Source organism: Perca fluviatilis, chromosome 18 (genome assembly GCF_010015445.1).
Source record: "Perca fluviatilis chromosome 18, GENO_Pfluv_1.0, whole genome shotgun sequence".
NCBI classification, from domain to species: Eukaryota; Metazoa; Chordata; class Actinopteri; order Perciformes; family Percidae; genus Perca; species Perca fluviatilis.
Window position 1 is genome coordinate 22,640,917 of NC_053129.1, and position 27,220 is coordinate 22,668,136.

The following is a 27,220-nucleotide window of genomic DNA, read 5'->3' on the forward strand; positions in this document are numbered from 1 at the left end:
ATTGCATTTAAGTATTACAGTAAATGTTACTATAAATATTTAAAGTGTGACCTGTCTCTCTTAGTTACCTGTTATAGTTACGCTGTTATAGTTCTAGACTGCCGGGGGACTTCCTTCCTTTGACACACTGAGCTGCTCTCTCCTCTCCCTTTCTATTACTGTTACTATTACTATTACTATTACTATTTGTGCGCAGCCCGTCCCAGAAATTACTAAGTTACTAAAGTTACTAATCCTAGCTTCTGGGGAGTTTACTCCCCGGAGTCCTTATGCTTTTTTCCCCCAGCGTATTTCCTTGGAGAACGTTGGCACCAAGATCCTGGTCGCAGCTGTCGCCGTGGTCCTGCTGCACTCCCTGCTGAACTCAGTGATGCCCTGCAATGTCATGCTGCGTCCTGCTGAACCCTGCAGCTTCCCGCTACATCCAGTCACTGTTCCATTATTAATGTGACTACTATCTCCACTGTTCATCACACCCCCAACCGGCTCGTCAGACACCGCCTACCAAGAGCCTGGGTCTGTCCGAGGTTTCTTCCCAAGAGGGAGTTTTTCCTCGCCACTGTCGCACTGCTTGCTCTTGAGGGAATTACTGGAACTGTTGGAATTGTTGGGGCTTTGTAAATTATAGAGTGTGGTCTAGACCTACTCTATCTGTAAAGTGTCTCGAGATAACTTATGTTATGATTTGATACTATAAATAAAATTGAATTGAATTGAATTGAATTGATTAAAAATGTAAAACAATACTTAATTTTTAAGAACTAAATGCCCAAAAAATACCATTTGCACTTCAGCACTTCTTCACTTGTCATTGTGCTTTGATAATAGTGGCAATAATAAGTAGACCTTACTAAAAATTGCTAAAGACAAAACAAGTTATTGAACCTTGGGCCCTGAGAATTTAAGATGGCCATTTTTTTCACTCTTGTGACATTTTGATAGACTAAATGATTAAGCCTAAAATCAAATAGATTCATCAAAATCAAAACGATTGCGACTTGAAGCCATATTATGATTTTAGTTTCAGGGTTTAAACCAAGAGCAGTAAACCCCTTTCAGTTGGTCTGAACATTGCATGTTTAATTTTTAAAGAGATAAAATAAGCTGAGCTGGAGCAGTGAGGCCATAACAATAATACGTTTTAGCCATGCTAGCATAATGGCTCTAGAGATGGCAATGTCGGTCAGTTGTTTGATCCACCCCTTTGGTCCGGACTGAAATAGCTCAGCAATCCTCTGACTTTTTCTCTAGCGGCACCATGAGGTTGACATTTCTAGTTCCGAGAAATTGCCATAAAACAGACATTCAAGGGACCCCGAGAATGTATCCTACTGACTTTGGTGATCTTCTAACTCTAGTCTTCCTGACGGATTGGCACCAAATTGTGTAAAGAGATTCATGGTCCTCAGATGATGTATTCTACTGACTTTAATGATCCTCTGAATGTTCCTCTAGAGCAGAGCTTCCCAAACATTGGAGACTTGAGGCCCCATACACATCAAGTAAACCTCCAAGGTCCAACCCCCATCTAATTTCGTCATGGACATATACATAAATAAACAGTGACAAGTAGCACAAAATAATTATAATTATTTATTTAACGTGCAGTGCCTGTTTGGCGCGCGTGCCCTGTTCACAATGGACAAATTGCTTGGTTCTCAGTATTTTTTTGCCCAACTTTATCTAACTATAAGCGCAGTTCAATCAGGCTCGGCTTTTTTCATCTAGCAGTCACATCTCCAGGCAGTGATGTGGCCTGAGCGGAGAAAGCAGGAAGCTGAGTCTTGCTCAGCCTGCTGGGGAAGTAGCTACAGCGCACAGAACAGCCGGAGAAATGTGCTCAACCACCAGCAACAAAACAACGTGCTGGAGAGCCCAAGAGCAATCAGTTTTTGGCTAATGATCACTTTTTGGCACAACGCCGCGGTAGCCCACTACGAAGACATGCTTGGGCAACCCATTCTCATTCCCAAGTTGTCAAATACTGACAGTTGGTCAGTGTTTCTCAGCGTCAGATACTGATGCAAAAGGCACCCTTTAGTGCCTGTATCGCACCGGGCATAGCAGCAGCTCTACTGCAGCGCTATAAGATTAGGTAGTATTAAAGGCAGAGGCAGGTATATATATATATATATATATATATATATATATATACACATATAAAATACACTACACAGAATACGTTTTCACCTCCGTGGCTTGGCACTGCTCTAGAGGTTAATATCTGTGTTTTTTTACAACTATTAGATTATATGCTGGTAAAAAGTTTTCCCAGAGTGCGAATTAGAATAACTTTAAAGCCTTCATCTAGCGTCATCATCAGGTCGAAATTTCAGATTGTTTAATACTTTGGCTTATGACCAACTACATGCTAAACTTTCTTATTTGTGTTTAATGCTAATTAGCAAGTGTTAGCATGCTAACACAAACTGAGATGCTGCACATGATGAACATTATACCTGCTAAATTATACCTACATATTAGCATTGTTATTGTGAGCATGTTAGCATGCTGACTGATCTAAGCATTTAGTGGTGAGAGGAAGTATGAAACTATGTGTCTGTTTGTAACCATTATTATCATTTAAACTTTACACCAAAACAATTGCACCCATAAATTTGTCTGATGTATTCCGCTCATTCACTCACGTATCAGCAATGCTTTTATACTTTCATACCTTCATAGTTACTATGGTAGCATACTGGCTGGTTTTTAGATGTTGAGCAAAGGTTAAATCCAACACATTTTGCCAGTCAAAGTTCAATGGCAATGTGTGTGTGTGTGTGTGTGTGTGTGTGTGTGTGTGTGTGTGTGTGTGTGTGTGTGTGTGTGTGTGTGTGTGTGTGTGTGTAAATATGGCTATTGGAAGGAAGCCAAATGTGTAGTGTATATGATGTACTGAACAGGCACAGTACATTGCATGTTCTGTACTGTCTGTCTCCTGCAGTCGATAGGAAAGGGACTTTCAACTAGTAGAGTGTGTGTGTGTGTGTGTGTGTGTGTGTGTGTGTGTGTGTGTGTGTGTGTGTGTGTGTGTGTGTGTGTGTGTGTGTGTGTGTGTGTGTGTTTGTGTGTGTGTGTGTGTGTGTGACTCTTAACATTTGAGCATAGGGATATTAATGCAAATTATGCAAAGATTTAGGATTCCTGCACATATGAATCTTTTATGTATCTATGTGTGCATGCATGCAATTGTGATGCTCTGCAGAACGTGATAAACTTTGATCTGTCTTCCTAGAATAGTTATATCAGTAAAGTTATCTGTGCTATCTGTCAGTTCCAGATAAAGCTGAAGAACAATATAACTATTAGCGAACATGGTTCATGACACGGCGATACACGGTGCATGACTTCATTGTGTCTGGACTTTCAGCCACTGTTTGCTCAATCAGATGACCAATATACTGTAGGTCAGTGAACTGTAGGGGAATATATTGCAAACTATATTGTGCAGTGTTGCAGGTAAATTGTGCAAAAAAAAAAAAATCTGATTGTATTTTCTGAGTATAAAATACAGCACTGCATGTTATAGTCCAGGTAAAGCAAAATTAGTGATTTCTTTCTAAACACATTATACATGTTAGAAAATACTTTAAAACATGTGGATAGACTGTAAACGGTGTAGTACTTAATTGTGGAGTTCGACCGTTAAACAGTTTTTCACCATTTCTGTGTCCAGGCCTGAAAAATTATGATGTGGAAGTGCCTTAAACCTGCATCCAACTATCAAGGTATTTCTGTATGTGTGTCTCCTGCATGTACAGCAGCAGGGGCGCGGAGTTGCTAAATCTCTAGACCAGAGATCTTCAACAGGGGGTCTGGGGCCCGTGGGTCCTCAGGGGGGGGATAAAGTTCCCTTGGTCTTTGTAATTAAAATAGCCCCACATTATCACATACCCTTCACCATACCTAGAGATTGGAATGGTTTTATTTCAGTTAACCTAATAGCTGTTTTGATTTGCATGCAGAGATGATTTTATGGAAAGTACCCCATGCCAATCTGTAGGTATGGTGAAGGGTATGTGATGATGTGGGGCCATTTTAATTCCAAAGGCCAAGGCAACTTCATCAGGATGCATAGTATCCTGGATCCATGAAATAATCAGCCTGCCTCTATGGGAATTTAACATAGGGGTGTACTGACTTATGCCCCCTGTATTTTAAGGAAGAACATTTATTTATTTACGATACATTATTCATTCACAAAGAAAATTTGGTGTCCTTAAAGGATGGATTTTTCCAATTTTTTTTTAATTAAGGCATTAAGATAAATATCCAAAAGATGATTTCTCTTTTTAGTCAACTTTAGCATGGGTTCTTAAACTTATGAGTGCCACTGTATAAAGCCTTTAGGCAGTCTACACGTCATTGTAGGCTCAATTTAATATGCAACTTAACATGTAGTAGAGGGTCCCTGCTCCATCTCTCTCTCAGTAAAGGGGTCCTTGGCTTAAAAAACGTTGAAGACCACTGCTCTAGACTGCAATCTATTGATTGCAGTTCACTGGCTCTGCTACCAACAGAGAGCCTACAAGCCCCTGTACAGCAGACAGGGTTAAAAAAAGTGACTAGCGACAAATCTAGCGCCTTTCTGTACAAGAGAGAAGACTGACTGAGGTGCAGCAGTGAGCCTACGGGCATGTCATATAGTGGACCAGCGCCTTGCATGGCAGCTCTGCAACTATCAGATAGTAATCGGATAAGTTGTTCACGACAACGCTACAAGCAGCAATACTGGGAACCAAGCATTTTATAGTGTATATCCTTTGCGTTGGGATTGTTCTGGTGCTGTAGGAAATTCTGCTGGATGCATGTATTTTCCGTTTCCTTCCGCTTTCTTTGTGTTGGAATTTTAAATTCGGTGGATTAATGAGGACTATTGTTGACTGCTCCTCAGAGCTCTGCATGGTACATTGAGATATCTAGCTAGACTATCTGTCCATCTGAGTTTTCTCTCGCACGACTATTTTGCAGCGGCTCTGTGCGGAGTTTAGCACCTCCCATGACAATTCTGATTGGTTTAAATAAATGCCACTAAACCAGAGCACGTTTTCCTCCCATCCCCAAATGCTATGTGGGGTAGCCAGAGCCTCCTTCAGCGCGCTTTGGAAGAGGGTCTGGCAAAGCGAGACTAAGCATTTTATAACTGCATTTTGTGTCACATGTTGTTTATGACAAATTACACAGTAAAGTTGTGGAAAAAAATACTGGGAACCAAGCAATTGGCCCGTTCCAAACAAACACGTGCTCCAAACGGACACTGCATTAATTCTACCTTATTTCCAGCAGGGGGCGACTGCATTGGTTGCAAAAAGGGAAAGTGACCTTATTGCTCAATTTATTTATTACCTCAATAAATATTTTCATAAGTTTATGGCCTCAATCGCTACTTTTTCAACACAGCATGGTGTTAATTTTTTAAAATGATAGTCCCATTTATTTTTAAAAAGACAATAAAGCAGGAGTAGTGTTGCCAACTTGGCACTTAGTACTAGCTACTTTCATTGGAAAAAAGTTGACAACACTGAGCAGGGGATGCTTTAGGGTGTGGCTACATGCTGACTTGTCAATCATGACAAAGGCATAGCAATGTGTATTCATGGCACCGTGTACATTAAAATAGCCGTGCACTTTTATTTTCACTTCATCAAGTTAATTGGAACATTTGGTCGCCAAAAAGTGTCTTGTTCAGCATTCTTCCAACAAAACTAGCTAGCTACCACTAGCTGGTTATTTAAGGGAAAGTTTGCTGATTTTCTGGCAGCAATACCCGGAGGTCCACATTTACCCCCCAGTAAATCTCCACTGGATGACTTGCTTCAGAAGGGTTTTTTATGTATAATTCTAAAGTTGTATCTAATATAAATTGATTTACGGAATTACCTCCCATCTTTTGAGGTTGTTGTATGTTATTGTGTGGTCTTGAGTAAATAAAGTATAATACATGTAAATACAATTTCAATTCTAAATGTGATTTGAAGGGCTACGGAAGTTTTGAAAAAAATAAGCAGTCAATGTGTGATCTTTGCCCAATTGAATCATTTTGACAATCTTGTTTAAAGCTTGTGTGATGAAAAAGCTGGTGTTCGCAGATTTGGCTTTCTCAGCACAACTATCCTGAGGGGTTGGGAAATATCATTAAGAATACTATCGATAACCACCGATTACACAGAGAAAAGAATACAGCCGATAATATCTGCACTGCTGGATCTCTTCTTAACCCTCATGCCCTCCTCGGCCATTTTTGGCTGAGGAGGGCCAAAGTTGTTTTTTTTCATTTTGTGATCATTTTTGCTGTGTTACTGCTTATGGCATGACATTTTGTAGGAACCTTTCTTTTCAGTCACATTTTTTAAATCCAGTGTATTTTACTCTTACATGTCTTTTATACTTAAATGATTCATTTTGTACCCTCTGGACACCTTCGAGGCAAAAATGTCCACGCACACAAAAACTTATTAAATCATCATATATCAATATGTTTTTCTGCTTTTTTTTCATAAATCACTTAAACAACTTCTAACCTAATCAAAACCACCAGACATTCAATAAGTTTCAGGATTTTAACCTTTTAAATGCCAGTTTATGTATTTGAAGTATGTCATTATTTATAAAAAAAAACACAAAAAATGATTTTGTTTTTCTTCATATAATGAATAATATGTAGATGGGGCTTTTGTGGGGATTAGAGGCTTGGATATGTCAAAGATAAAAAATTTATTTGATTGCATTAGTATTTTTTATGTAGTTCCAGATACTCCCTCTGGACACCTTCGAGGCAAAAATGCCCCCATTGACTTCCATTATAACCACATGTTTTGATCTCACTGCCTTTACAGTATAAAACCATGCATTCTGTAATGTCAGCATTTCATTTTGAACAAAAGTGGTAATATTTGACATTTTTACAATATTTCACCAGATTCAACCATTTTGCCCGTGTAGGCCAATGCATGAAGTCATTGTATTTTTTCCAGTTATTGTGTGTGTGTGTGGATGATTTTAGTGGTGAAAAAAAGTGCACCTTACTTTTGCCAGATATATTATGGAGCCGCATGTGTGTGAGAGAGAGTTTGTGTAAATCTGGGTGAAAAAAGGGCTTCTTTTGAAGGATGCATTTCATGTGTCTTTGAAAGGGTGCTTGTACAAAAACATTGTCTCCTGCATTTGTTGTACACAAAAACAACTATTAGTGTGTTCATGCACCTGGCTATAGAGAAGGAGAAAGACCTGGAGCAAAGAGAAGGAGCCTTTATCTTCCAGTGAACCGCAGGACTCATCTGAAGATGACACAAGTTTCTGGAGTCTGACAAAATGGTCACTGGTGTCCTCCAATTCTGTGAGTGCCTCTAACCCTTCCTCTGAAAGTGGAGAGGACACTGAAGATCCTGTCCATCCTAACATTGAATGGACAGTGAAGAATTGGCAAGTCTGGTCTCCATCTAATACTGAGACGCTGCGCAATATTCAAGCACCGACCGGCATGATGTCAGAGCCCACGAGATATGCCATATCAAGAATCCATGATGTGGCATCCTCTTTCGACCTTTTCTTCACTCCTGACATGATCCAGCTGATTCAGGAAATGACAAACCTACACGGGAGGCGTTCAATCTCAGGATGGAGCGATGTGGATGCTAGAAGGGATTCGAACATACATGGGACTTCACACTTGGCTGGTGTGTACCGGTCCAAAGGGGAATTCACGCGAAGCCTGTGGGATGTCCATAGTGGGAGACCAGTCTTCAGGGCCACCATGTCCCACAAACCATTTGAAATGATAAGTGCCAGTTTACAGCAAATGCAGGAGACAATGTTTTTATTCAAGCACGTCTTCAAAGACACATGAAATGCATCCTTCAAAAGATGCTCTTTTTTCACACCTAAAATGATCATTGCTTGCTTACAGATTTACACAAACTCTCTCTCATTCACAAACAAACAAACAAACAAACACATACACACACAGCTCCATAATATAACAAAAATACAATGACTTCATGCATCGGCCTACAAGGGCAAAATGGTTGAATCTGGTGAAATACTGTAAAAATTTAAAATATTACCAAAATCAAAATGAAATGCTGACAATACAGAATGCATGGTTTTATACTGTAAAGGCAGTGAGATCAAAACATGTGGTTATAATGGAAGTCAATGGGGGCATTTTTGCCTCGAAGGTGTCCAGAGTTATTTTTTTTAAGGAGGGCATGAGGGTTAAATTGTCACGTGTAAATGTTATGCAGCTTGATCATGCACCGTCAGGACGCTATATGTACGTTTCAGACTACATTTTAACAATGAGAAATAAATAATAAAGTTGAGGAGTACTTTGAAAATAAAATCAGTATTCTCAGTCGATTAAACAGTTGACCTTTGTGCCCAACAGTTGATGAGACAAGAGTGCCTATACAGCTGCCCTGCTGGGAGACTGCACATGTCTGTCTCCTGTGATGTGGGTTACAGAGTTTATAATCAGTCTCATGGGCCAGTATTATGCACTATTTTCTTTATTTCTTTTGACTGAAAAAAACAAGACCATAATTGATGTGATCAGTTCACTGTGGCTAGGTGTGTTTCTTCACCATCTTCTCTGACTTCTCCATCTTCACCTTCATCTTCTTCTTATTACCTTTCTAATCTGCAGCCATTGCAAGACTTTGGAAACTGACAAACTGAACCTAACATCACACAGTTAGTGAAATAAGGTTGTAGGTAATAAAGTGATGAATACTATGAGATGAACGAGTGTGCTAGCAACTATTTTTAAACATGTTCCCTCAAAGTATCTTCTCCCATTGGACCCTCTGAGATCATTGAGAGCACGGAGATGCACTGCATGCAACTGCAATATGGCTTGGCCGGGATAAACCTCAGATTGTACATCTACAATTGTCTTTAAGATAAAATTATTGTTTTCAAGTCTAATCTAAATCTACATTTATATAAATCTGACATGATGGGTTAAAGGGTCAGCTAAATTATTAAAGTGTCTCAATCCCCCTTTGGACTCTATCTATGTACATGTCTGTCAGTGCAAACAAAGTCAGTATCTGACAAACTTTTTAAAAGGTCCTGATGGGGATATATTGCAACAGACCATTACGCAATGTGTATCGATGTACAAAAGAGAACACAGTTATTTATTTTTTAACAACATGCTGTCTCAAACTTTGCATAGTATTGAAAAATAATAATACATTGAAAATGATTTAATTAAATCTAACAACAAAAGAAAAGCCTTCAGCCAATCCGAAGTTGCTGTTTATTTATTTACCACATGTTCAGTATCTGATTATTTGTAGATCAAAGTTCATCATCTAACCCGTATTGAAGTTTGGCAAATGTTTTTACTCTTCATTTTGGCCTGTGGCAGTGGAAGCAGAACAACAAGCATCATCACTCTTACGTACTATACTGTAAGTACTATAACTACAATTATTTCAACTATAATGATAAGCCACATTCCCATTTAAAACATTGGGTATGTCCTTATTTGAGTACTGTGTTAAATAAATGTACATAAGATGATATTAAATGAACATAAACCTGATCACTACAGATAAAAATAGTCTTTTGCCTAACTTTGCAGACGTGTTGGTATTAATGTGCACTGTCCCTGTTAAATTTACCAGTGGTTTGTTTTTTGATCAATATAATCAACGGATAAGGCAGCTGATAAGTTTATCATGTTTCTTTTATATCTAGAGGGACTTTGTGTTTGGAGCACGCCTTGGTCACTCAGTGTTTAGTAATGAGCGCTTATCAGTGACCTAATTCACATGGAGCTGTTAGCTAGTTAACTTCATTGACTAACTTTGCATTTTTACAAGAGTAACCATCAGTAGAGTAAATCACAGAAAATAGAATCATTCTTAATTTAATAAAAATAATTTAATTTACTTCTTTTATTGACAAATGGACAACACCAAGAAATGGGCCTTCTTTCTAGCTTTTAGATGTGACTAAAAGCTAGATGTAAAGTAAATACATTGTGACCACACAGCTGCTCTTCATGGATGTCTCAATTATATTAGATGTAGTTAAGTATCATTTAATTAATAAAACCACCAGTATCTGAAAAGGCTAAGCTTTAAGGTGCTTTATTCAATTAAAATATATCATCCAAAGTTCTACATGCATTTAGAAACACATAAAATGCACCTTTAATGTGGTTAAAAAGGGACATTTAAAGATTTAACTGTATTGATCAGTTTTGTAAGCTTCTGTGCTTTGAGCCATGGGTATCTTTTTAAACCTTTTGCCTTTGTCCCTCCACACAGGAGGGTGGGGTGGACTTTGAGCGTTCAAAGCACTGTCTGTGCCGCCCTGTCCACAGACAGAGCCCAGCTAAGGGTATAAAAGCCCCGTAGCTGAAGCTGAGAAATTAGTCTCAACTGAGTACTCGCCAATACCAAAGGAGAGAGCTTCAACGAACCCATCATGGGGGACTCAAAGCTCTGCCTTTTGCTGCTCCTCAGCACATCTGCCTTGGCTTGTGAGTAGTTGGCTTAGTATAACAATGTAAAAAAGAATTATTGGAGTTAACATCTTTTCAATATGGCATATGATTGCCCAAAGTTGTTGTTTTTGCAAATTATTTAATCACATTTTTCCTAAATTGTATTATATTCTTTTTTACAAACCTTTAAATGTATGTTATAACAAACTTTAAAAAATAACATGGAGACATGCTACAATAATAATTCTGACTGAGGACCTATGAATTAGTGTAGTTATAGTAGTAAAGTCGTTGTAGTCAGTCGCATTAGAATCACTAAAGAGTAATTTATATGACTTTTTTTCTTGCCCAGTTGCCCAAGAGGAAGATCAGCCAGCCTGCCTGCGTAAGTTACACCAAAGTACTTGCTGTGATCATGCTTGTGTTAATAATTGTGTTGACAGCCAGTCTACACATTGACAATAATTTTAGGGTGGTAAATAGATAGCTTTTACATAGAATTGTTTCTTCTAGTGGCCCAAAGGTACAAGACCTTACACAAGTATGAATACCGGTATGAAGCTGAATCTTTGAATGCCATCAACGGAGCCTCACAGCTCAAGAACGGACCCAAGGCCTCTTGCACGGTATGAGAAAGATCTTTTACAGTCATCTTTAGGCATCTAATTTTTTTTTTCTTTCCATAAGAAGTTGCTCAGAGAGTGAGTTAAAAAAACATTTACCTTATTTCACAGGTTGAAATTGAAGTGCCTCAGACATGTAGTTTCATCATCCGCACCACTGGCTGTAGCCTGAGCGAGGTGGTCGACATGGACGCAGAGGGCAACCCTGTGTTCAGTCCTGCACCCAGCTCTGATGCCTTTGCTGCTGAAATGGAGAGGTATGTGATTCATTGAAAATTACTGAAGTCAAAAATTATTTTCTTTGAAACTGTATTATCAAAGATATTCTTTTGGAGGTTTTGCACTGATAGATAAACTCAATCATACATTTTCTATAGATATCCTCTAAAGGTTGTGGTTGAGGGTGTGTACGATGTTAAACTTTACCCCGAGGACGGTGAGACAACAACCATCCTGAACATCAAGAGGGGTATCATCTCTGCCCTGGCTGTACCTCTACTGGAAGAAGATATGGTACATTCATTAATCAGGAACATGCTTATCAATCTGCATATTTTAGTAGAACCATTAAAGTAAACCAGGCTGATATTTACAGTTTTAAAATAATTGCCTGTAGTACATTCTAAATATTTTTTTTCTCTTATCAATATTAGAGAACAAAATCAATATTTCAGCCCACTATCCATGGCAAGTGCCAGACCGATTACAAAGTCAACGCGAGAGAGGATATTGCAACTGACATCAGCCTCACCAGGGACCTGTCCAGATGTGACAAATTTGTCCCAATGAGAGATCACACCAGCCCACTGGCACTTATCTCTGGCATGGTAAGATCACCAACTGTCCATGGTAGCAACATTAACTTCATGTCAGCTTTTCCACTAGAAACATATACTGTCCTATACATCCAGTCTTGGATCAAAATCTCCCCGGTGCATAGGAAAGACAAATTATGTTCTGACAGTACCAAGAGTATTTTTTTTTGTAAGTTAGAAAAAAAGAAAATGCATAGTTAAGTTGAGTTGAAAAAACAACAATGTTGAAAAGACAAAAAAGACACTACTGACAGGAACTATTTCACTTTGATTAATTCACTGCATTAATATGAGTTTTTGTCTATTTTCAGCACTACCCTCTTGCCCAGCTGGTAAGAAGCTCCCAGTCCTGCAACTACAAGTTTGACAATGAGAAAAAACACATGACCTCTGGGTCTTGCACAGAGAACCACATCCTCATTCCCTTCTCTCACAAGTAAGTCCAACCTTGTCTTTTAAATGTGCATACTGATATTTCTTCTTCAACAGTATTTTTAAGCATGTGCATTCCTACAGGGGAGAGTATGGAGTTACCAACGTTGGAAAGCAAGAACTGACTCTGGTTGAGGTTTCTCCTCACAATGAAAGAGTCTTTGACCACAGTAAGCCCTTTTTTTCTTTGTATTTTTTTTTTCATTTATAGTTGATTGTTTTAAAATGGTCACTAAATATAACATTAAGTCATTATAACTATGTTGCTTGTGTATCACAGGTGACATTGTCAAGGGTCTTCACATGGAGGCTGTTGAGGACAAGAGTGCTGTCCAGGATAAAGATGCAGGTCTGAACCTCCTGAGAGAACTGGCCACTCTGCCCGAGACCGAGGGTGAGAGGAGGGCCCACCTCTTCCACAACATTGTCACCATGGTCCGTGGAATGAAGACTGACACCCTTAGTCCTGCCATTCCTGAAGCTCTTGCAGTGTCCCCTGTCCTGACCTATCAGGTCTTGGCCCAGTGTGGAACCCCTGAGTGCAGCAGTGCCATCATGCAGATCCTCAGGACTTTTGATACCTCCTCAGTCGAGGTTGATGCCGGTGTTTTTGCTATGGGACTCGTATCCAATCCTTCTGCCCTCTTGATCAATGACATGCTTGAGATGGCCAAATACAAGCCCAGCAAGCCCATCATGTATGCCCTGAGCAATGTTGTCAAGAGGTAACCACACTTTATTCCAGGTTAAATATCGTTACATTTATTAACAATACTAACATTTTACCTCTTTGTGTAAAAAAAGATACACAGACTTTTAATTCAATTTTGTTTTTATTTTTCAACAGGTTTTACAAAGCTGAGGGAAAACTGATCCCTGAGATTCACTCTGTTTCTGAGTTCATGGCTGCCCAGTTGGGTGACTGTTCTGGTGACAACGACAAAACCTTTATGACACTGAGAGTGGGTAACCTTCCCCATAGATCAACATTTAAATGACTGCCAACACAAATAGGCAAAATATTAACATGTGCAAATCATTCTAGGTTATTGGAAACATGGCTCCAGCTCTGGTATCTGCTGGCCCCGCACTCAGATCTGCTGTCATCCAGTGTGTGAACCAACCTGCTGCTTCCCTGGCTGTGCAGCAGGCTGCCATCCAAGTGTTCAGGCTGACTCCCGTCCCTGAGGAGGCATGTCAAGTTATTTCAAAGGTTCGACACATCATTGGAATACTTTTTTCTACTGTGTACTAATTTTATTGATGTCTATTGGTCACAGGGTAGAGAGATTCTCATGCAGGTGCTTTTGGACAGTGCCAGCCCCATGCAAAAGCGCATTGCTGCTTATCTGGTACTTATGAAAGACCCCCAGCCCACTGAACTGGCCCAGCTGGCTAATGCCTTGCCCAATGAGCAGGACAAACAAGTCAAGAGCTTTGTGATCTCCCACATTACCAATATTTTGTCCTCAACTGAGCCAGAGACCCAAGAGTAAGTGAAAAGCAGTTTCAGCTTTATTTATATTTCTTAAATGTGTTGTTTCACTACATGCTGCGTAATCTAAGTGTCTGGATTTGAGCACTATTGGGTGTTTAACAGTAATACATCTTTTCATTCCTGCAGATTGAGACAGAAGATTCGTGATGCCCTGCAAGGTAATGAGGTCGGGCCCACCATGGACCCCATTAAGTTCTCTCGCAACTACAAGATCGGATCTGTGGAGGGTAACATGATCTTTGAGGGTACCAGCTACCTGCCCAAGGAAGTCATGCTTGAAATGACTCTGAAGGCATTTGGCTATGACATTGACATGATGGAGGTAAACATTTTGGGCAGTTTAAATCTAAATTGTGCTTTGAGACAATTTTTTGGTTCGCTAATTTGTAACAGTGAAAAATGTGTTACCTTTACAGATTGGTATGGAGGGCAAAGGATTTGAGCCAACTGTTGATGCCCTGTTTGGAACGAATGGCTTCTTCCCTGACACTGCCCTAAAGACAATGTACTTTGTTTCTGACAACATGCCACTCAAAGTCAATGAGATCCTGCAGAACATGCTGCCTGCTCTGAAAAAGGATAGGATGAAGAGACAGGTACTCAGACCAATCTGTTTTTTACACAAGACTAAAACCACTGTAATTATGATGATATTTTTTTCCATAATGAAATTATCTTCTAATAGAGAGTGCTCATCTATGTTTAGGCCTCCCAGAACCTGATGCGGGAGATTGGACGCAACCTCAACAAACTCGTGAGGGAAATGAAGACGGCACAGTCTCCAGAGGCAATGGTTTATCTGAGACTTTTAGGAAATGAGCTGGGATATCTGACGACCAACGAAATGGAAGAGATGATCTACTCTGCTGCCATGATGTTTGACAGCATGTTCAAGATGTTCCCTACTGATGTAAGGACACTTTTTTTTAAAGAGCATAGTGGACAATAAAACAATGCATTTATTTAGAAATTCCTTTCTTTTTAATTATTTAAATATCTTATGTGTATTTTTATTTGCAACAGATCATTAAGGCACTGATGACCAAGGCTGACAACACATTCTTTGCCCACTACATCTTTATGGACAATGAATTCTTCCTGCCTACTGTCACTGGGGTGCCTCTGAGGATTGCACTGTCTGGTACTTTCACCCCTGGCATTAAGGGTGGACTTCAGATTGCTCGTGACATGGTAATTATTCAAAAATGCTTTTTAATGCCACCAATATTTTTTTAATAATAAAGAGCATCAACTAAACATTTCTCATTTCTCCTGTGTCCACACAGAGTGAAGTGACCTTCATGCCCTCTGCTGGCATTGAGTTTGTATCGCAAATTGGGTCCCACATCCCTGAATATGTCAACTCTGGATTAGAGATACACACCGACATTTTCCATGAAAGTGGCCTTAGTGCCAAGATCTCCATGGAACGTGACAATGTGAAGCTGACCATTCCTGCTCCAACCAGTCCTACTAAGCTCTTCCAAATGACGTAAGTCCAAGTAGATCTTATGGAGAAAACAACAGGCACATAGTGCTTTACAACTTTGGTTGTAATGTTACTATTAAGATAGCTAATTTAATGTATAAAGGTGACAATTTTATTTAACAAAGTTAAAGAATCCAGCTTTCGATAAAAAATAATAAAGGGGATCTTATATCTTTGAATGCAACAATTTTTACTTTTCTTTAACTACTCTACTCTACCCTCTTCTATTTAGATTAAAACCAAAAGTTGCATTCTAACTTTTCTACATTTAAAACTTAGAAACACCCTGGTGGCAGTGACTGGATCACAGGTGAAGACCATTCCCTCTATGGTGATGGATAAGGTTGATGTTAGCGAGTGCACTCCCTTCTTTGCTGGAATGAAATACTGCACTGCTCTGCAGTACACTGATGCTTTCTCTCAGGAGACAGCCCCCTACTTCCCCATCACCGGAGACAGCAAGTAAGCAAGACTTTCCAAACTACCAGCACATAATTGTCTTTTTTAAATAAGTTACCTACCAATATTAGCAAATTAACTGAATTTTCTTAATAGATTTGCTGTGGAGCTCCATCCTACTGGTGAAGTCACTGAGTACACAGCCACTGTTGCCTATGAGCTCCTCAAGGAGGGAGAGGAGGGCCGGCAGAAGGTTGACTCTGTGAAGTTTGTTCTGAGGGCAGAAGGTAATGGAAGATATTACAAAATCTTTCTTGCTTATTACTAGCTCAGTTTTGCTCTGATGTTTGTTGGAGTCAGGTAATATTACCCTATTGGTTGGTCAACAACAGGTTCAGCTCCCACTGAAGCCAGAGCAATCATGAAATATAACAGAAGAAAGAATGTCATCACAGCGGACATCCAGATCCCTGACTATGATGTGGAGGCTGGAGTCAGGCTGGGTGTTGTCGATGGAAACACCAAGGGCAAAGGAACTCACTCCATCTCTCTTGACTTCATAAACAAGAACATCCCTCAGCTCTCCCTAGTTGGCCGTGCCAAGTAAGAAAATCAACCATAAATCCTTATGATATAACATTAATGTGAACCTCATCATTGAGATTATGCTAACTCACTGACACATTTTTCAGTCTGAAGGCCATGAAGGAAGGTATGCTGCAAGTCCAACTTCTTGTCCCTTCATTCAATGCTGATGCCACCGTCACAGCTAACATGAAACGTGATGAAGAATTGGAATTGGAGGTTAAGAGTGAAATCAAGGTCATGGACGCCACCTCTGAGCAGAAAATCACAATGAAATATGGTAATGTTATTTTCCAGTAAGCTTTTTTTTAGAATATTACATAAAAATGAATTTAATAGTCGCTCACGTCTTAGATGGTACCAATAATATTGGGCCCTTTTTTCTTGAGAGAAAATTACAAATTTGATTTGTTAAGAGTAAATTTACTCCTGGCTTAATTCTAACCTGGGGATTAGAGGAATACTTTATCTATGAATTCATTGTTTTCTATTGTTGCAGATGCCAGCAAGTTTGAGGTTGAACTCAAGTCAGATGTGAACACTGAGACCACCAGCCTGCCAAATGCTGATACTGTTGAGAAGTATGGCAACCAAATTCTTGACATGGAAATGGGGCAGACTGACATGAAAGTCCGTCATATCTTCAAGAAGTTTGTGGAGGTAGGAATCTGAGATTTAATAATTATTCACATTTTCTTCGGTAAAAATGTGTAGCATGCATAAAACACTGGTTGTCATTGTCTTAGGCAGCAAACAATTACATGGAAAAGTATGGGGCTGATATCCCTTACATTCAGAACTTCAGAGTGCCTGATATGCCTGAGATTTCCCTGCCAGAGACACTGTTCCTCAATACGTAAGTCTGAAAGAACTCAGTGATCAATATCTTAACCTTTAGAAAATATTATTGAAGGTTTATTGATTTTTACCTTTCTTGTTCATAACAGTGAGGCAAAGGCTGTCTACTACTTCAACAATGAGCGCTTCACCATTGCTATCCCTCTCCCTCTTGGAGGAAGGTCAACAGAAGAGCTTAACTTCCCACCAGCTTTAACCACACCTAGCGTGTCTCTACCTCTGTTTGGACTGGAGATTGTCTCCATACAAATTCCCATCCCAGAGCTTGTTGTCCCTGAGAGCCTTACTCTGTCCATTCCTCTTTTTGGCAAAGCTGAGGTTTCAACTCTGATGAAGAGTAACCTATATGACATGGAAGCCTCAATGGCTGCCGGCAAAGATGTTGTGGAGACACCAAGCTACTCAGCTAAATTTGATGTGAAAGGAACCTCCCCACTTGACATCCTCTCAATAAAGATTGAAGGTATTTCAAAGTAAATACTATTCATGAATTTATTTATTAACTTACAGATAAAAGTATGTCATGTTTACTCCAGGTAAAAGTGTTTAGTTTTAAACTTTAAGTGATATGAAACAATGTGACTTAATTCAGTTACAATGTTGCAGTGTTCCCTGATTCAATTATCTGTTATCAACCTACCAATCTAATTTTCTTCTTTTGTGTTTTATTTAGGCTCTGGAATGTTGGCCACCACTGATTCCATCAAAGCCCAATTGAAAAGCTCTTTGGCCCATAAATTCCTTGAAGCCAGTATTAGTATAGTTGAGGATGCAACCATCACAGACAAAATCAATTTGAAATCAAGCAGCAAGATTGAAGCCACAAGTCCCTTTGGTCTCAATATTGCATTAGAGCACACTGGTATAACTGGATTCAACACTGAAGAAATATCTGGTGAAAGTAACTTTGACGGAAAATTCACGGCTGGACCCATGTATGGCAAGACCATTTCAACCCAGTCATTTGCCATCTTCCCACTTAGGCCAGAAGCAAAGATTGATTCTACTGTTCAGTTTGATTCCACCATCATTAAGGCCCAGAACACAATTGCAGCAACCTATGCCAATGGTGAATTCTCAGTTGTGTCTAACACCAATGCCTTTGAAGACATCTTGACCCATGTTGCTGAGCTTTCCTTCAAAGACAGCAAGCTGTCACTGAAATGTGATGCAAATGCCCTTGCTCTCGGCATGAAGATCCGCAACCAGGCTGAAGCCTCTGCTGGAGCTGGTGAAGTCGTCATGAGAATGGAGACAAATGCAGACCACTCTGAAAACCGTGTTTACTCTTTGCTGACTGTCTATTTTGATGTCAATGGTCTGGCTGTAAACAGTGATGCCACCATGAAGCTTTTTGAGAATGAGGCTACACACAAGGCAACTCTGAAAATGAACAAGGATGGTTTGACCACAAGTGGAACAACCACCCTCCAAAGCCCCCTTTCCCTGGAAAACACCTTCAATGCTGGGCTTGATGCTTCAAGTGCTACTCTGTCTTTTACCAACAAGGCTGCAATGCATGACATCAAGGTTGATAATGCCAACACTCTGACCATTACTCTCTCTAGTCTTGACTTCAACTCAAAGGCTGAAGCCTCTGCCAGTGAGTATGCCTCTTACACTCATGATATCACCATCGACCTAAAACCCTACACTGCTTCTGCAAATGTTAATAACAACTTGAAACTTCTGGCGGCCAACTTCATTAATGAGGCTCAGCTGCAGGCAGAGCTTTACAAGATGGACCTGACTGGAAGCCTGAAAGCAATCTATGGTGCAGAAGAGATTAAGCACACCTATCAGGTAAACTATGCTGATATGACAGCTAATGCAAAATGCAGCACCACTGGAAAACTCCTTGGAACTCACATGAGCCACAACACCGAGCTTGAAGTTGTCGGTCTTGCTGCCAGGATCACCAACGATGCCCGTTTCAACTCACAGCCAATGCGCTTTGACCACACCATCCGTTGCAGCATTGTTCCTTTTGATTTCAACCTTGATGCCATTTTTAATGCTGATGGAGACATGACCATGTATGGAAAGCACAGTGCCCAGCTCTATGGCAAGTTCCTCCTTAAAGCGCAGCCCCTGGCTTTTGCTAGCTCACATGAATGCAGAGCATCAGTAAACCAGCAGCTAGATAGCGGTTTTGCTCTTGAGACCACAATTGACAACAAGATGGATACTGTTCTGTCACTCCAAGAGCAGAAAAGCAGTTTTAGAATGAAGTCTAAAATTAATGAGCATGCCTTTAATCAGGACATGAGTGTTTATAACACTGCTGAGAGAACTGGAATTGAGGTTTCTGGCACCATCCTCACAAACATGCTCAATGCAGACTCCACGGAGACCCAGGAATTCACCCTCTCTTCATTCCTCAAGTATGACAAGAACACAGATAGTCAAATAATTCAGTTCCCTCTAATCGAAAATCTGCCTGCCTTCTTGGAAAGCATCAAGGGCGTTGTTGTCCGTGTTGCAGAGGCACTGCAAGACTACATAAAAGATGAGGAGATTAGGGCTAAACTTGAGGCTCTTCCCCAGTATGTAAGTGACCTTGTTTCTCAACTCAACATAGAAGGCAAAGTCATTCAGCTGAAACAGTATTTTGATGATTTTACCCAAGCATATGTCATCTCCATGGAGGATGTTGAAGCCTCTTTGAGAATCCTTAAGGTTACTGTTGAGAAACTGCTGGCTGATCTTACAGTTTACATCCAACACTTTGCTGGTATGGTAAAAGAGTTCATTGTTAGTGAAACCCTGATTCAGAAGATTCAGGAACAGCTGAATGACATTTACGAGGAGTATGACATCCAGGCAATGGTTGTGTATGTGATTGACACCATGAAGGAGATGATCCAGCAGATTGACTTGGAAAAACTTAAGGGCAGCAGCATAGCATTCCTGCATGATATTGATTCCAAATATGAAGTCAAGGCTAAACTACAAACAATCATGAGTGATATGAAACAAATAATTGAGACCTTTGACATGCAAAAATATGTTGTTGTGGTGAAGGAGTTCATTTCATCCATCAACTTTAATGCTCACATTGAAGAACTAGTGAGTCAGATTCCATTGAGTTTCAACGATATGACAGATTACATTAAGGAAATGATTCAGGATCTTGACATCCTAGGTAAGATCAATACATTCTATGCCAAGATGAGAGAGTTGATTGTAAAGTTTGAGGCTGACAAAAAGGTGCAGGCTGTCTTGGAAAAGGCTGTTGAGCTCATCAAGCAATTTAAAATTGAGGAAACTTTTAGGGCTGTAGCCAACATGGTGAAGGATGCAGACATCCCTACCAAATTCATGCAAGTTTTCCAGGGTGCTATCAACTACTTGAAAACAACTGAGATTAAGGATATAATTCAACAGCTGAATATGTATATTGAAACAATTGTGCAAAAGCTGAATTCACTGGATTACAATGATTTTGTGAATCATGCCAATCAAATAATTGCTGAGTACACAGTTTACGTGAATGAACTGATCAGGACTCTTGAAATTCCCCAGAAACTTGAGGCAACAAGAGACTTTGTCAACCTTGTTTTATTCTCTGTTAGAGGCTTTATGGAAAGCCTGAGAGAAATCAAAATTGCAGAAATGATTAAATCTGTAAAGGATATCATTGACCAAGTTGTGCTTGACAGTGTTAAGAGATTTGCCGAATTTATAAAACAGGGAATTACAGATCTGGATATCAAACATGAGATAACCTATTATCTTGATTTTGTGTGTGAATACTATAAGAGGGCCATCACCATAGTCACTGATATGTTCAACAATATGGTTGAGATGATTAAGAACATGGCCCCTGAGCAAAAAATTATCAGCGAGATTCAGCAGATCATTGAAGGGCTCATTACTGAACTTAAGAAGGCCGAGTTGAACATGCCATCCTTCATCATTCCTCTCACTGATCTTGTTGTGCCTTCTGTGAAATTCAGCATGGATATGCTTGAACAGTTTGAAATCCCAACACAGCTAGATATCCCTGAGTTCACCATCCTGGGCTTCTATACTGTGAAATCCACCACAATTTCCTTTGATGACATCAAGCAGAGAATCATTGAAATTATTGATTACATTGTAAACTTTGAGATCAAAATGTTTGATGTGGAGGCTTTCTTTGGAGACCTGTCCCTGAACTACCTTCCTTCCATTCCTGAGATGACCTTCCCAGTAATCGCCCTTCCTGAGATTGCATTCCCTACCATTCCACAAGTTCCTGTAGAAAAGCTTGTTAAGTCTCTTCAGGTTCCTGAGATCACATTGCCAACCATACCAAATCAGATCATGGTCCCATGCTTTGGTAAACTCTATGGTGAGATCAAATTCCTAACTCCCACCTACACCGTCAAGACTTCTGCTGAGTTCCAGAACTCCACTGAGAGTGAAACGACACCTCAATTCACTGGATTCCTTTCTTCCCAGGCCACATCTCCAAGTTTTGACATTCTAAATTACAAAATTGACTCCACTGCTCGTATTGCATTCCCAAAAATGAGTCGTGTTGTCCTTGCGGAGACTCTCAAGTTTAACCATCTTGCTCTTGAAGTTGAACATCAGGCATCTGTAACTCTCTATGGCCAATCAGCCCAGGCCCAAGGCAAAACTACAATTAAGGTTATGACTACACCTTACACTGCTGACTTCATGAACACAGCCTTTTTTGCTATGGCGGAGGGAATGACTTCCTCTCTCGATACCACTTACAATCATGTAGTGGACCTCCCAATTGTTAATGTCAGGAGTGAGGCTACTGTAACCCAGAAAGCAATTGCTCGCCAAGATGGCTTCACCATCACGTTAACAGTTGACAATTCAGGCACTGGCAAACTCAATGCTGATGAGGGCAACCACAAGAGCAACTTGCAATTGTCACTCACTCCCAGCCTTGTCACATTAACTTTCTCTGGAGACACAGACTCAGCCATCTTAAAGATGAAACAGCAAATTACTGCTGAATCTAGCCCCCTTAGCTACTTAAAGTTTAACCTCCGCAATGAGGCAGAGGCACCAATAATTAAGAACAGTCTTGTTGTGGCATCTGGACAGGTCAACCTTTATGATATGAAAGCTGAGCTGAATGCAAACCATGACACAGAGCTGTATGGTGCAGTCACTGGAGTCCTGTCAAATGGAATCAACATTGTAGTCCGTCCTGTTGAGTTTGTCTTTGAATTCCAAAACAAAGGAAATGCCAAGGTCAACATTTTTGAAAGTCTGATTGCTAAGATAGATCTGCAGAATGATTACTCAGCCACCTTTAAACCTAACAGCCAACAGATGAACACGGTATCTCTGGCTCGTCTTAATCAGTACAAAATATTCTACAACTTCACTGTTGACAATAGTGAAAATGAGGCTGGCATCTTTGTTGCAATGGACAGTGAGGCCAATCTTGACTTCCTGACATACCCTATCAGCATTCCTGAGATTGACCTGCCTTTTGTTGACTTCCGTACTCCAGCTATTAGTGATCTGAACTTGTATGAGCAGACTGGATTGAAGAACATTTTAACTACCACTGAGCAGTCTGTGGACGTGGATGCCAAGATTGTTTACAAGAAAAGCCAGGCTGCCCCCCTTGTTGATATGATGGGTTTAATCCAGATTCCATCTATGGGTAACCTGATCACAGAGCTGTCTGTCAAGTCTGCCATCATTAATCTGAATGCCAATGCTGGACTGTATGCTGAGGATGATCTTGTGTTCCGTCTGGGAGCTACCACAGCCTCTGTGTTTGAGGGTCTTCAAGCCAAACTTGATGGCACCACCAGTCTGACCACCAAGAGAGGAATCAAGTTGGCCAATTCCCTGTCACTTGAAAATCGTCACATCGAAGGCACTCATGACAGCTCCATCAGCATGAGTACTGAGACTTTTGAAACTGCCATCTCTGTGGCTACTGTTGCAAAGATTGCCCTGCCTATACTCAATCTGGACGCAAACCAAAATTTGGTTGCAGACACCAAAACCAAAGCAAATGCTGTCTCCACCTTCAGGATTAAGGGTGATTTAAATCTCCCTGTGATCAAGGCTGTTGGAAAGGCTGAAGCAGACCACAGTCTGAAGCTGGAGGGAAGCTTTGAGTATGTTTCCATAGAGTCATCTACTAAGGCCAACATGGATGGCACAGTGCTTGAAGACTATCTACTTTTGGGAGTCCTGGATAATGACGCTAATCTGTATCTGAATAAGGATGGCCTACGCTCCACCTCCAAGGTTATTGCTGATACCAAGCTTAACCAAGGCGCCACCAAAGTCATGGGCATGGATGTAAATGAGAATATTGCTGTTGAAGCCTCCCTGAGCCGTGTGTATGCAGTGCTGAAGTACACTGGCAACAACGAGGCAAACCTGTTTGATTTCAACACCAACGGGAAGCATGTTGTCCAGGCTACCATTGATCTTGCCCCAACCTCTTCCTTGACTGCTGATATTGAGATTAATTTGTCTCAGCCAAGCAGCCTGGGTGACCTCACCATCTTTGAGAAAACTGTTGCTGAGGTGACAGCGGCAAAGCAGAAGATCTCCACCAATGGCAAGTTTGTCAGCCCACTGTATACCACAAATCTGGCAGCTGAAGTAGAGGGTGATGCCTCTGTCTTCAAAGTTATCTTAAAGTCCTCTGCCACCTCGGTCATTGTGCTCTTGGAATATGATATGGATGGTGAGTTGATCTAATTCCCTGAATACATGTATCTGTTTTATGTTGCAAGCATTGTTGAGCACTAAATCTTACAAAATATTTCTTTTATTAGCTTCTACTACTGTGACCTTTGAGAATGAAGCTCTGACCATGGCCAGCAAAGTTGTCCTGACACATGCTGAAATGACCATGGATGTCAGTCATGTTATTACCCAAGCCTTGAGGTAACATCCTGTGTGTTTTACAATTCATGCTGAAAAATTACTTCTAAAATTCAAAGTTTAAAGTAATTAACTCATTTATTTCACATTTTAGGAAAAAGCGCCAGGCTGATAACAGGTAAATATTCAATCTACAGTTTTTTCTACATTTTCATCTTGACCATTTATGTAATGTGCATAAATCAAATTCCTTCATATAAAATATCAGGTAAAGAATAAATTATGTTTTCTAATTTGAAATGCTTTATTTCTCTTAGTTACTCTCACCACACCCTGAATCTGGACATCACCAGTCCTACTTTCACTGATGCGAACCTTCGTTATGCTGCTCGCAGAGATGGTATCAGTGCTTCAGTATCTACCCCTTCCACTGGCTTCCTGGGCCTTCAATTCAATTGCAGAGTCCCATCTCAGATGATGGCAAGGGTCTATGGTCGTTATCCTGTGAGTATCACTAGCATTACCTTATTAATACAATGGAAAACTAAATACCAAAATAAAAATGTAGCTAAAATAATATTTTCTTTTCTTCTGTTAAACAGTCTGCCCCAGAGGTTGATGTTGACATCTTGGTCATCAAATCATCTTCTAAGGATGCTGACAAGACGGACCTGCAGATTGCCTACAACATGGAGGCACCAAAAGTAATGCTCAATGAATTCAAGATGAGAATCCCTTCCATCATCTCTACATTCACAATGTTTGCTGACAAGTACCAGATCACAAGCAATATGGAAGAGTTGAAAAACTCAGTTGTCAACCACATCAGCGAGGCCTATAATGCTGCAATCAACTATGACACTCAATTAAGCCAGGTGTCAATTTTCTTCAGGAACATAATTGTCCAGTACCAGAAGACTCTTCAGGTATTTTTGGATGCTGTCGTCAAGGTCTTGAGGGAAACCCAGTTCAAACTGCCTGGGTCTGATGAGATGACCACTCTCCCTGAGGTCCTGAGGAAGCTGACCAGCAGCATTGCTGCAATGTTAGATAAGACCCTCCAGGCTATCAAAGACAACATGGAGGTCTACTACAACTCTTTTGTTGAGCAGATCAGCAGTGTGAAATTGCGCATGCCAGTTGGTGACGCAATCACTGGAGGCCAGATCTTGGATCAGGTCAAAACAGCTTTTAAGAACATCTTCGATGAACTGGTGGACTTTGTGAAAAATATGGAAAGTCTTGACACAATACTAGTGAAGATGGGTGAGACCCTGAAGGCTGTTGTTGAGAAATCTCAGGAGTTTGTTGACTCTGTCAAGTCTGACTATTTAGATGCAGTATTCATCAACATCAATGCCCTCTATCGTAACCTTGTCACCGTCTTAAAGAATGTTGTTGACCAGATCTCTGCCCTAAATATGGAGCAGCTAAACAATTCATTTGAGAACATCATTGACATGTTCATTTATGTAGTGGATCAGTTCAATAACACTGTTTATGGTTTCCTGCAGCAAGCTTCAGAGGAGGCTCAAGCCTACATGAAAGTTAGTGAAGGAAGGCTTGAGATTGACCTTCCATTTTCCTTCCAGCAGTGAGAAACCCTCAGACTGAGGCCTAAGTTCAAATGAAACACTACCATCTGTTCAAAACACATGCTTGGAAGAAGTATGGACAATTTGCTCTTTAACCATATTTATAACAATGAGTTCAACAGAAACACCTGTTGTATCATTTTCATTGAGATGGTTTATTGTGTACAAACATTGAAAATATAAAATTGTATTGAAACTCACCTTCCTGCAACAAGAAAACATCAATAAAATACATTAATGCAATTTGTAAATGTCTGATTTCGTGCTTTGTGATATTTTTATGAAATGCACATCCAAACTTTAAAGAGCAGCTATTATACTACTTTTCTGGTCTTAGTTTTTGATTCAGGACTCCTATAGAGCAGCCTGACACGATTCACCGCACAATAAACTACTGTATGTAGATCGTCGGGAAACTCTTACCGTCATCTTCAGCGCCTCTGAAAGCTTGGTTTAGGTTCCTCCTACCCCTAAATATGACCCTGCACATGATGACCCTGCTTAAATCACAGATAAGAAGTATTTAGACCATTTGTGGGCTGTTTATCAGAATTCAAAAGCATCCAGACAATTGTTGTATCTCTTACCAGGCATTCTCTCTGCTACCTCCTGGGTTTTCTGTTTGGATTAATATCACCTTCGTTGTAGACTGATTTACATCAGACTCATTAGGAAAGATTATAACCTCTTCCATACCAGGAGTGTGAGATTTTCTAAAATAGAGGAAAAATACAAAAACCTCACGTTACAAATTGTCCAAGTAAAGTTCACTGGTTACAATATATTTTTTATAGTAATTGTCTCTTAAAGGAACACGCCGACTTACTGGGAATTTAGCTTATTCACCGTAACCCCCAGAGTAAGACAAGTCGATACATACCCTTCTCATCTCCGTGCGTGCTGTAATGCTGTCTGACTGATGGCTCCAGCATTAGCTTAGCCCAGCACAGATCCTGCAGGTAACTGGTTCCAACTAGCCTACTGTCTAAATTAGATAGTGAAATAGAGCCACGTTAACATGCTCTTTTGATGATATATTGGCTTTAGAGTTTACGAGCGAGCAAAAACAACGTAACATGAGACACAGCCATCTTCTATCTGTAAACAAACCGGGAACTATATTCTCAGACAGGCTTGCTGCGAGCATATCTTCCACCTGAGAATATAGTTCCCAGTTTATTTATGGTTAGAAGATGGCTCGTGTCTCATGTTACGTTGTTTTTTGTACATGCTGTGACTCTACAAATCACAACATGTAAATAGGAACATGTTGGCGTTATTTTGTCACTTATTCAGAGCAGTAGGATTACTGGAACCAGTTACCTGCCTGTTCTGTGATGGGCTGATGCCGCTGGAGCTGTCAGACAGCTTTACAGCACGCACAGAGATGAGAAGGGGATGTATCGACTTGTCTTACTCTGGGGGTTACGGTGAATAAGCAAAATTCCCAATAAGTCGGCGTGTTCCTTTAAAGGTTCCTTTTGGAATTTTTGACCTTTAGTAGTATTACTGAGCTTGTTTTCTATTAGGGGTCCCTTTTTGTTTATCTTGTGCACACAAACGAGAATGCACATGCTCACGGGTCACACAACACAACCAATGTTGTCACAGCATCCCACAACATGCCAAGATTTGC

General features: G+C 40.2%; 1 protein-coding gene across 1 annotated transcript; it reads left to right on the forward strand.

Moving 5' to 3' along the window:
* The first annotated feature begins 9,325 nt into the window (after positions 1-9,325).
* Positions 9,326-25,827, forward strand: apobb.1 (apolipoprotein Bb, tandem duplicate 1). The gene is made up of 30 exons (XM_039781181.1): positions 9,326-9,419; positions 10,284-10,498; positions 10,815-10,847; positions 10,976-11,088; positions 11,197-11,342; positions 11,463-11,598; positions 11,739-11,912; positions 12,212-12,336; positions 12,417-12,502; positions 12,613-13,057; positions 13,180-13,294; positions 13,378-13,524; positions 13,613-13,824; positions 13,957-14,152; positions 14,247-14,426; positions 14,537-14,740; positions 14,854-15,021; positions 15,117-15,322; positions 15,599-15,781; positions 15,875-16,005; positions 16,111-16,321; positions 16,411-16,583; positions 16,803-16,963; positions 17,050-17,159; positions 17,251-17,624; positions 17,835-23,849; positions 23,941-24,052; positions 24,144-24,167; positions 24,307-24,493; positions 24,592-25,827. Exons 2-30 carry the CDS (start codon positions 10,444-10,446, stop codon positions 25,585-25,587), a joined length of 11,418 nt encoding a protein of 3,805 aa, XP_039637115.1. The 5' UTR covers positions 9,326-9,419; positions 10,284-10,443; the 3' UTR covers positions 25,588-25,827.
* Positions 25,828-27,220: the final 1,393 nt, after the last annotated feature.

What these genes read in the sequence shown, in the direction of transcription:
- apobb.1 (XM_039781181.1), top strand. Translation starts at nt 10,444, where the DNA reads ATGGGGGACTCAAAGCTCTGCCTTTTGCTGCTCCTCAGCACATCTGCC. An exon ending in CTCTACTGGAAGAAGATATG is followed by an intron (nt 11,599 to 11,738) that starts GTACATTCATTA and finishes TATCAATATTAG; the next exon opens with AGAACAAAATCAATATTTCA. An exon ending in ACTGAGCCAGAGACCCAAGA is followed by an intron (nt 13,825 to 13,956) that starts GTAAGTGAAAAG and finishes TCATTCCTGCAG; the next exon opens with ATTGAGACAGAAGATTCGTG.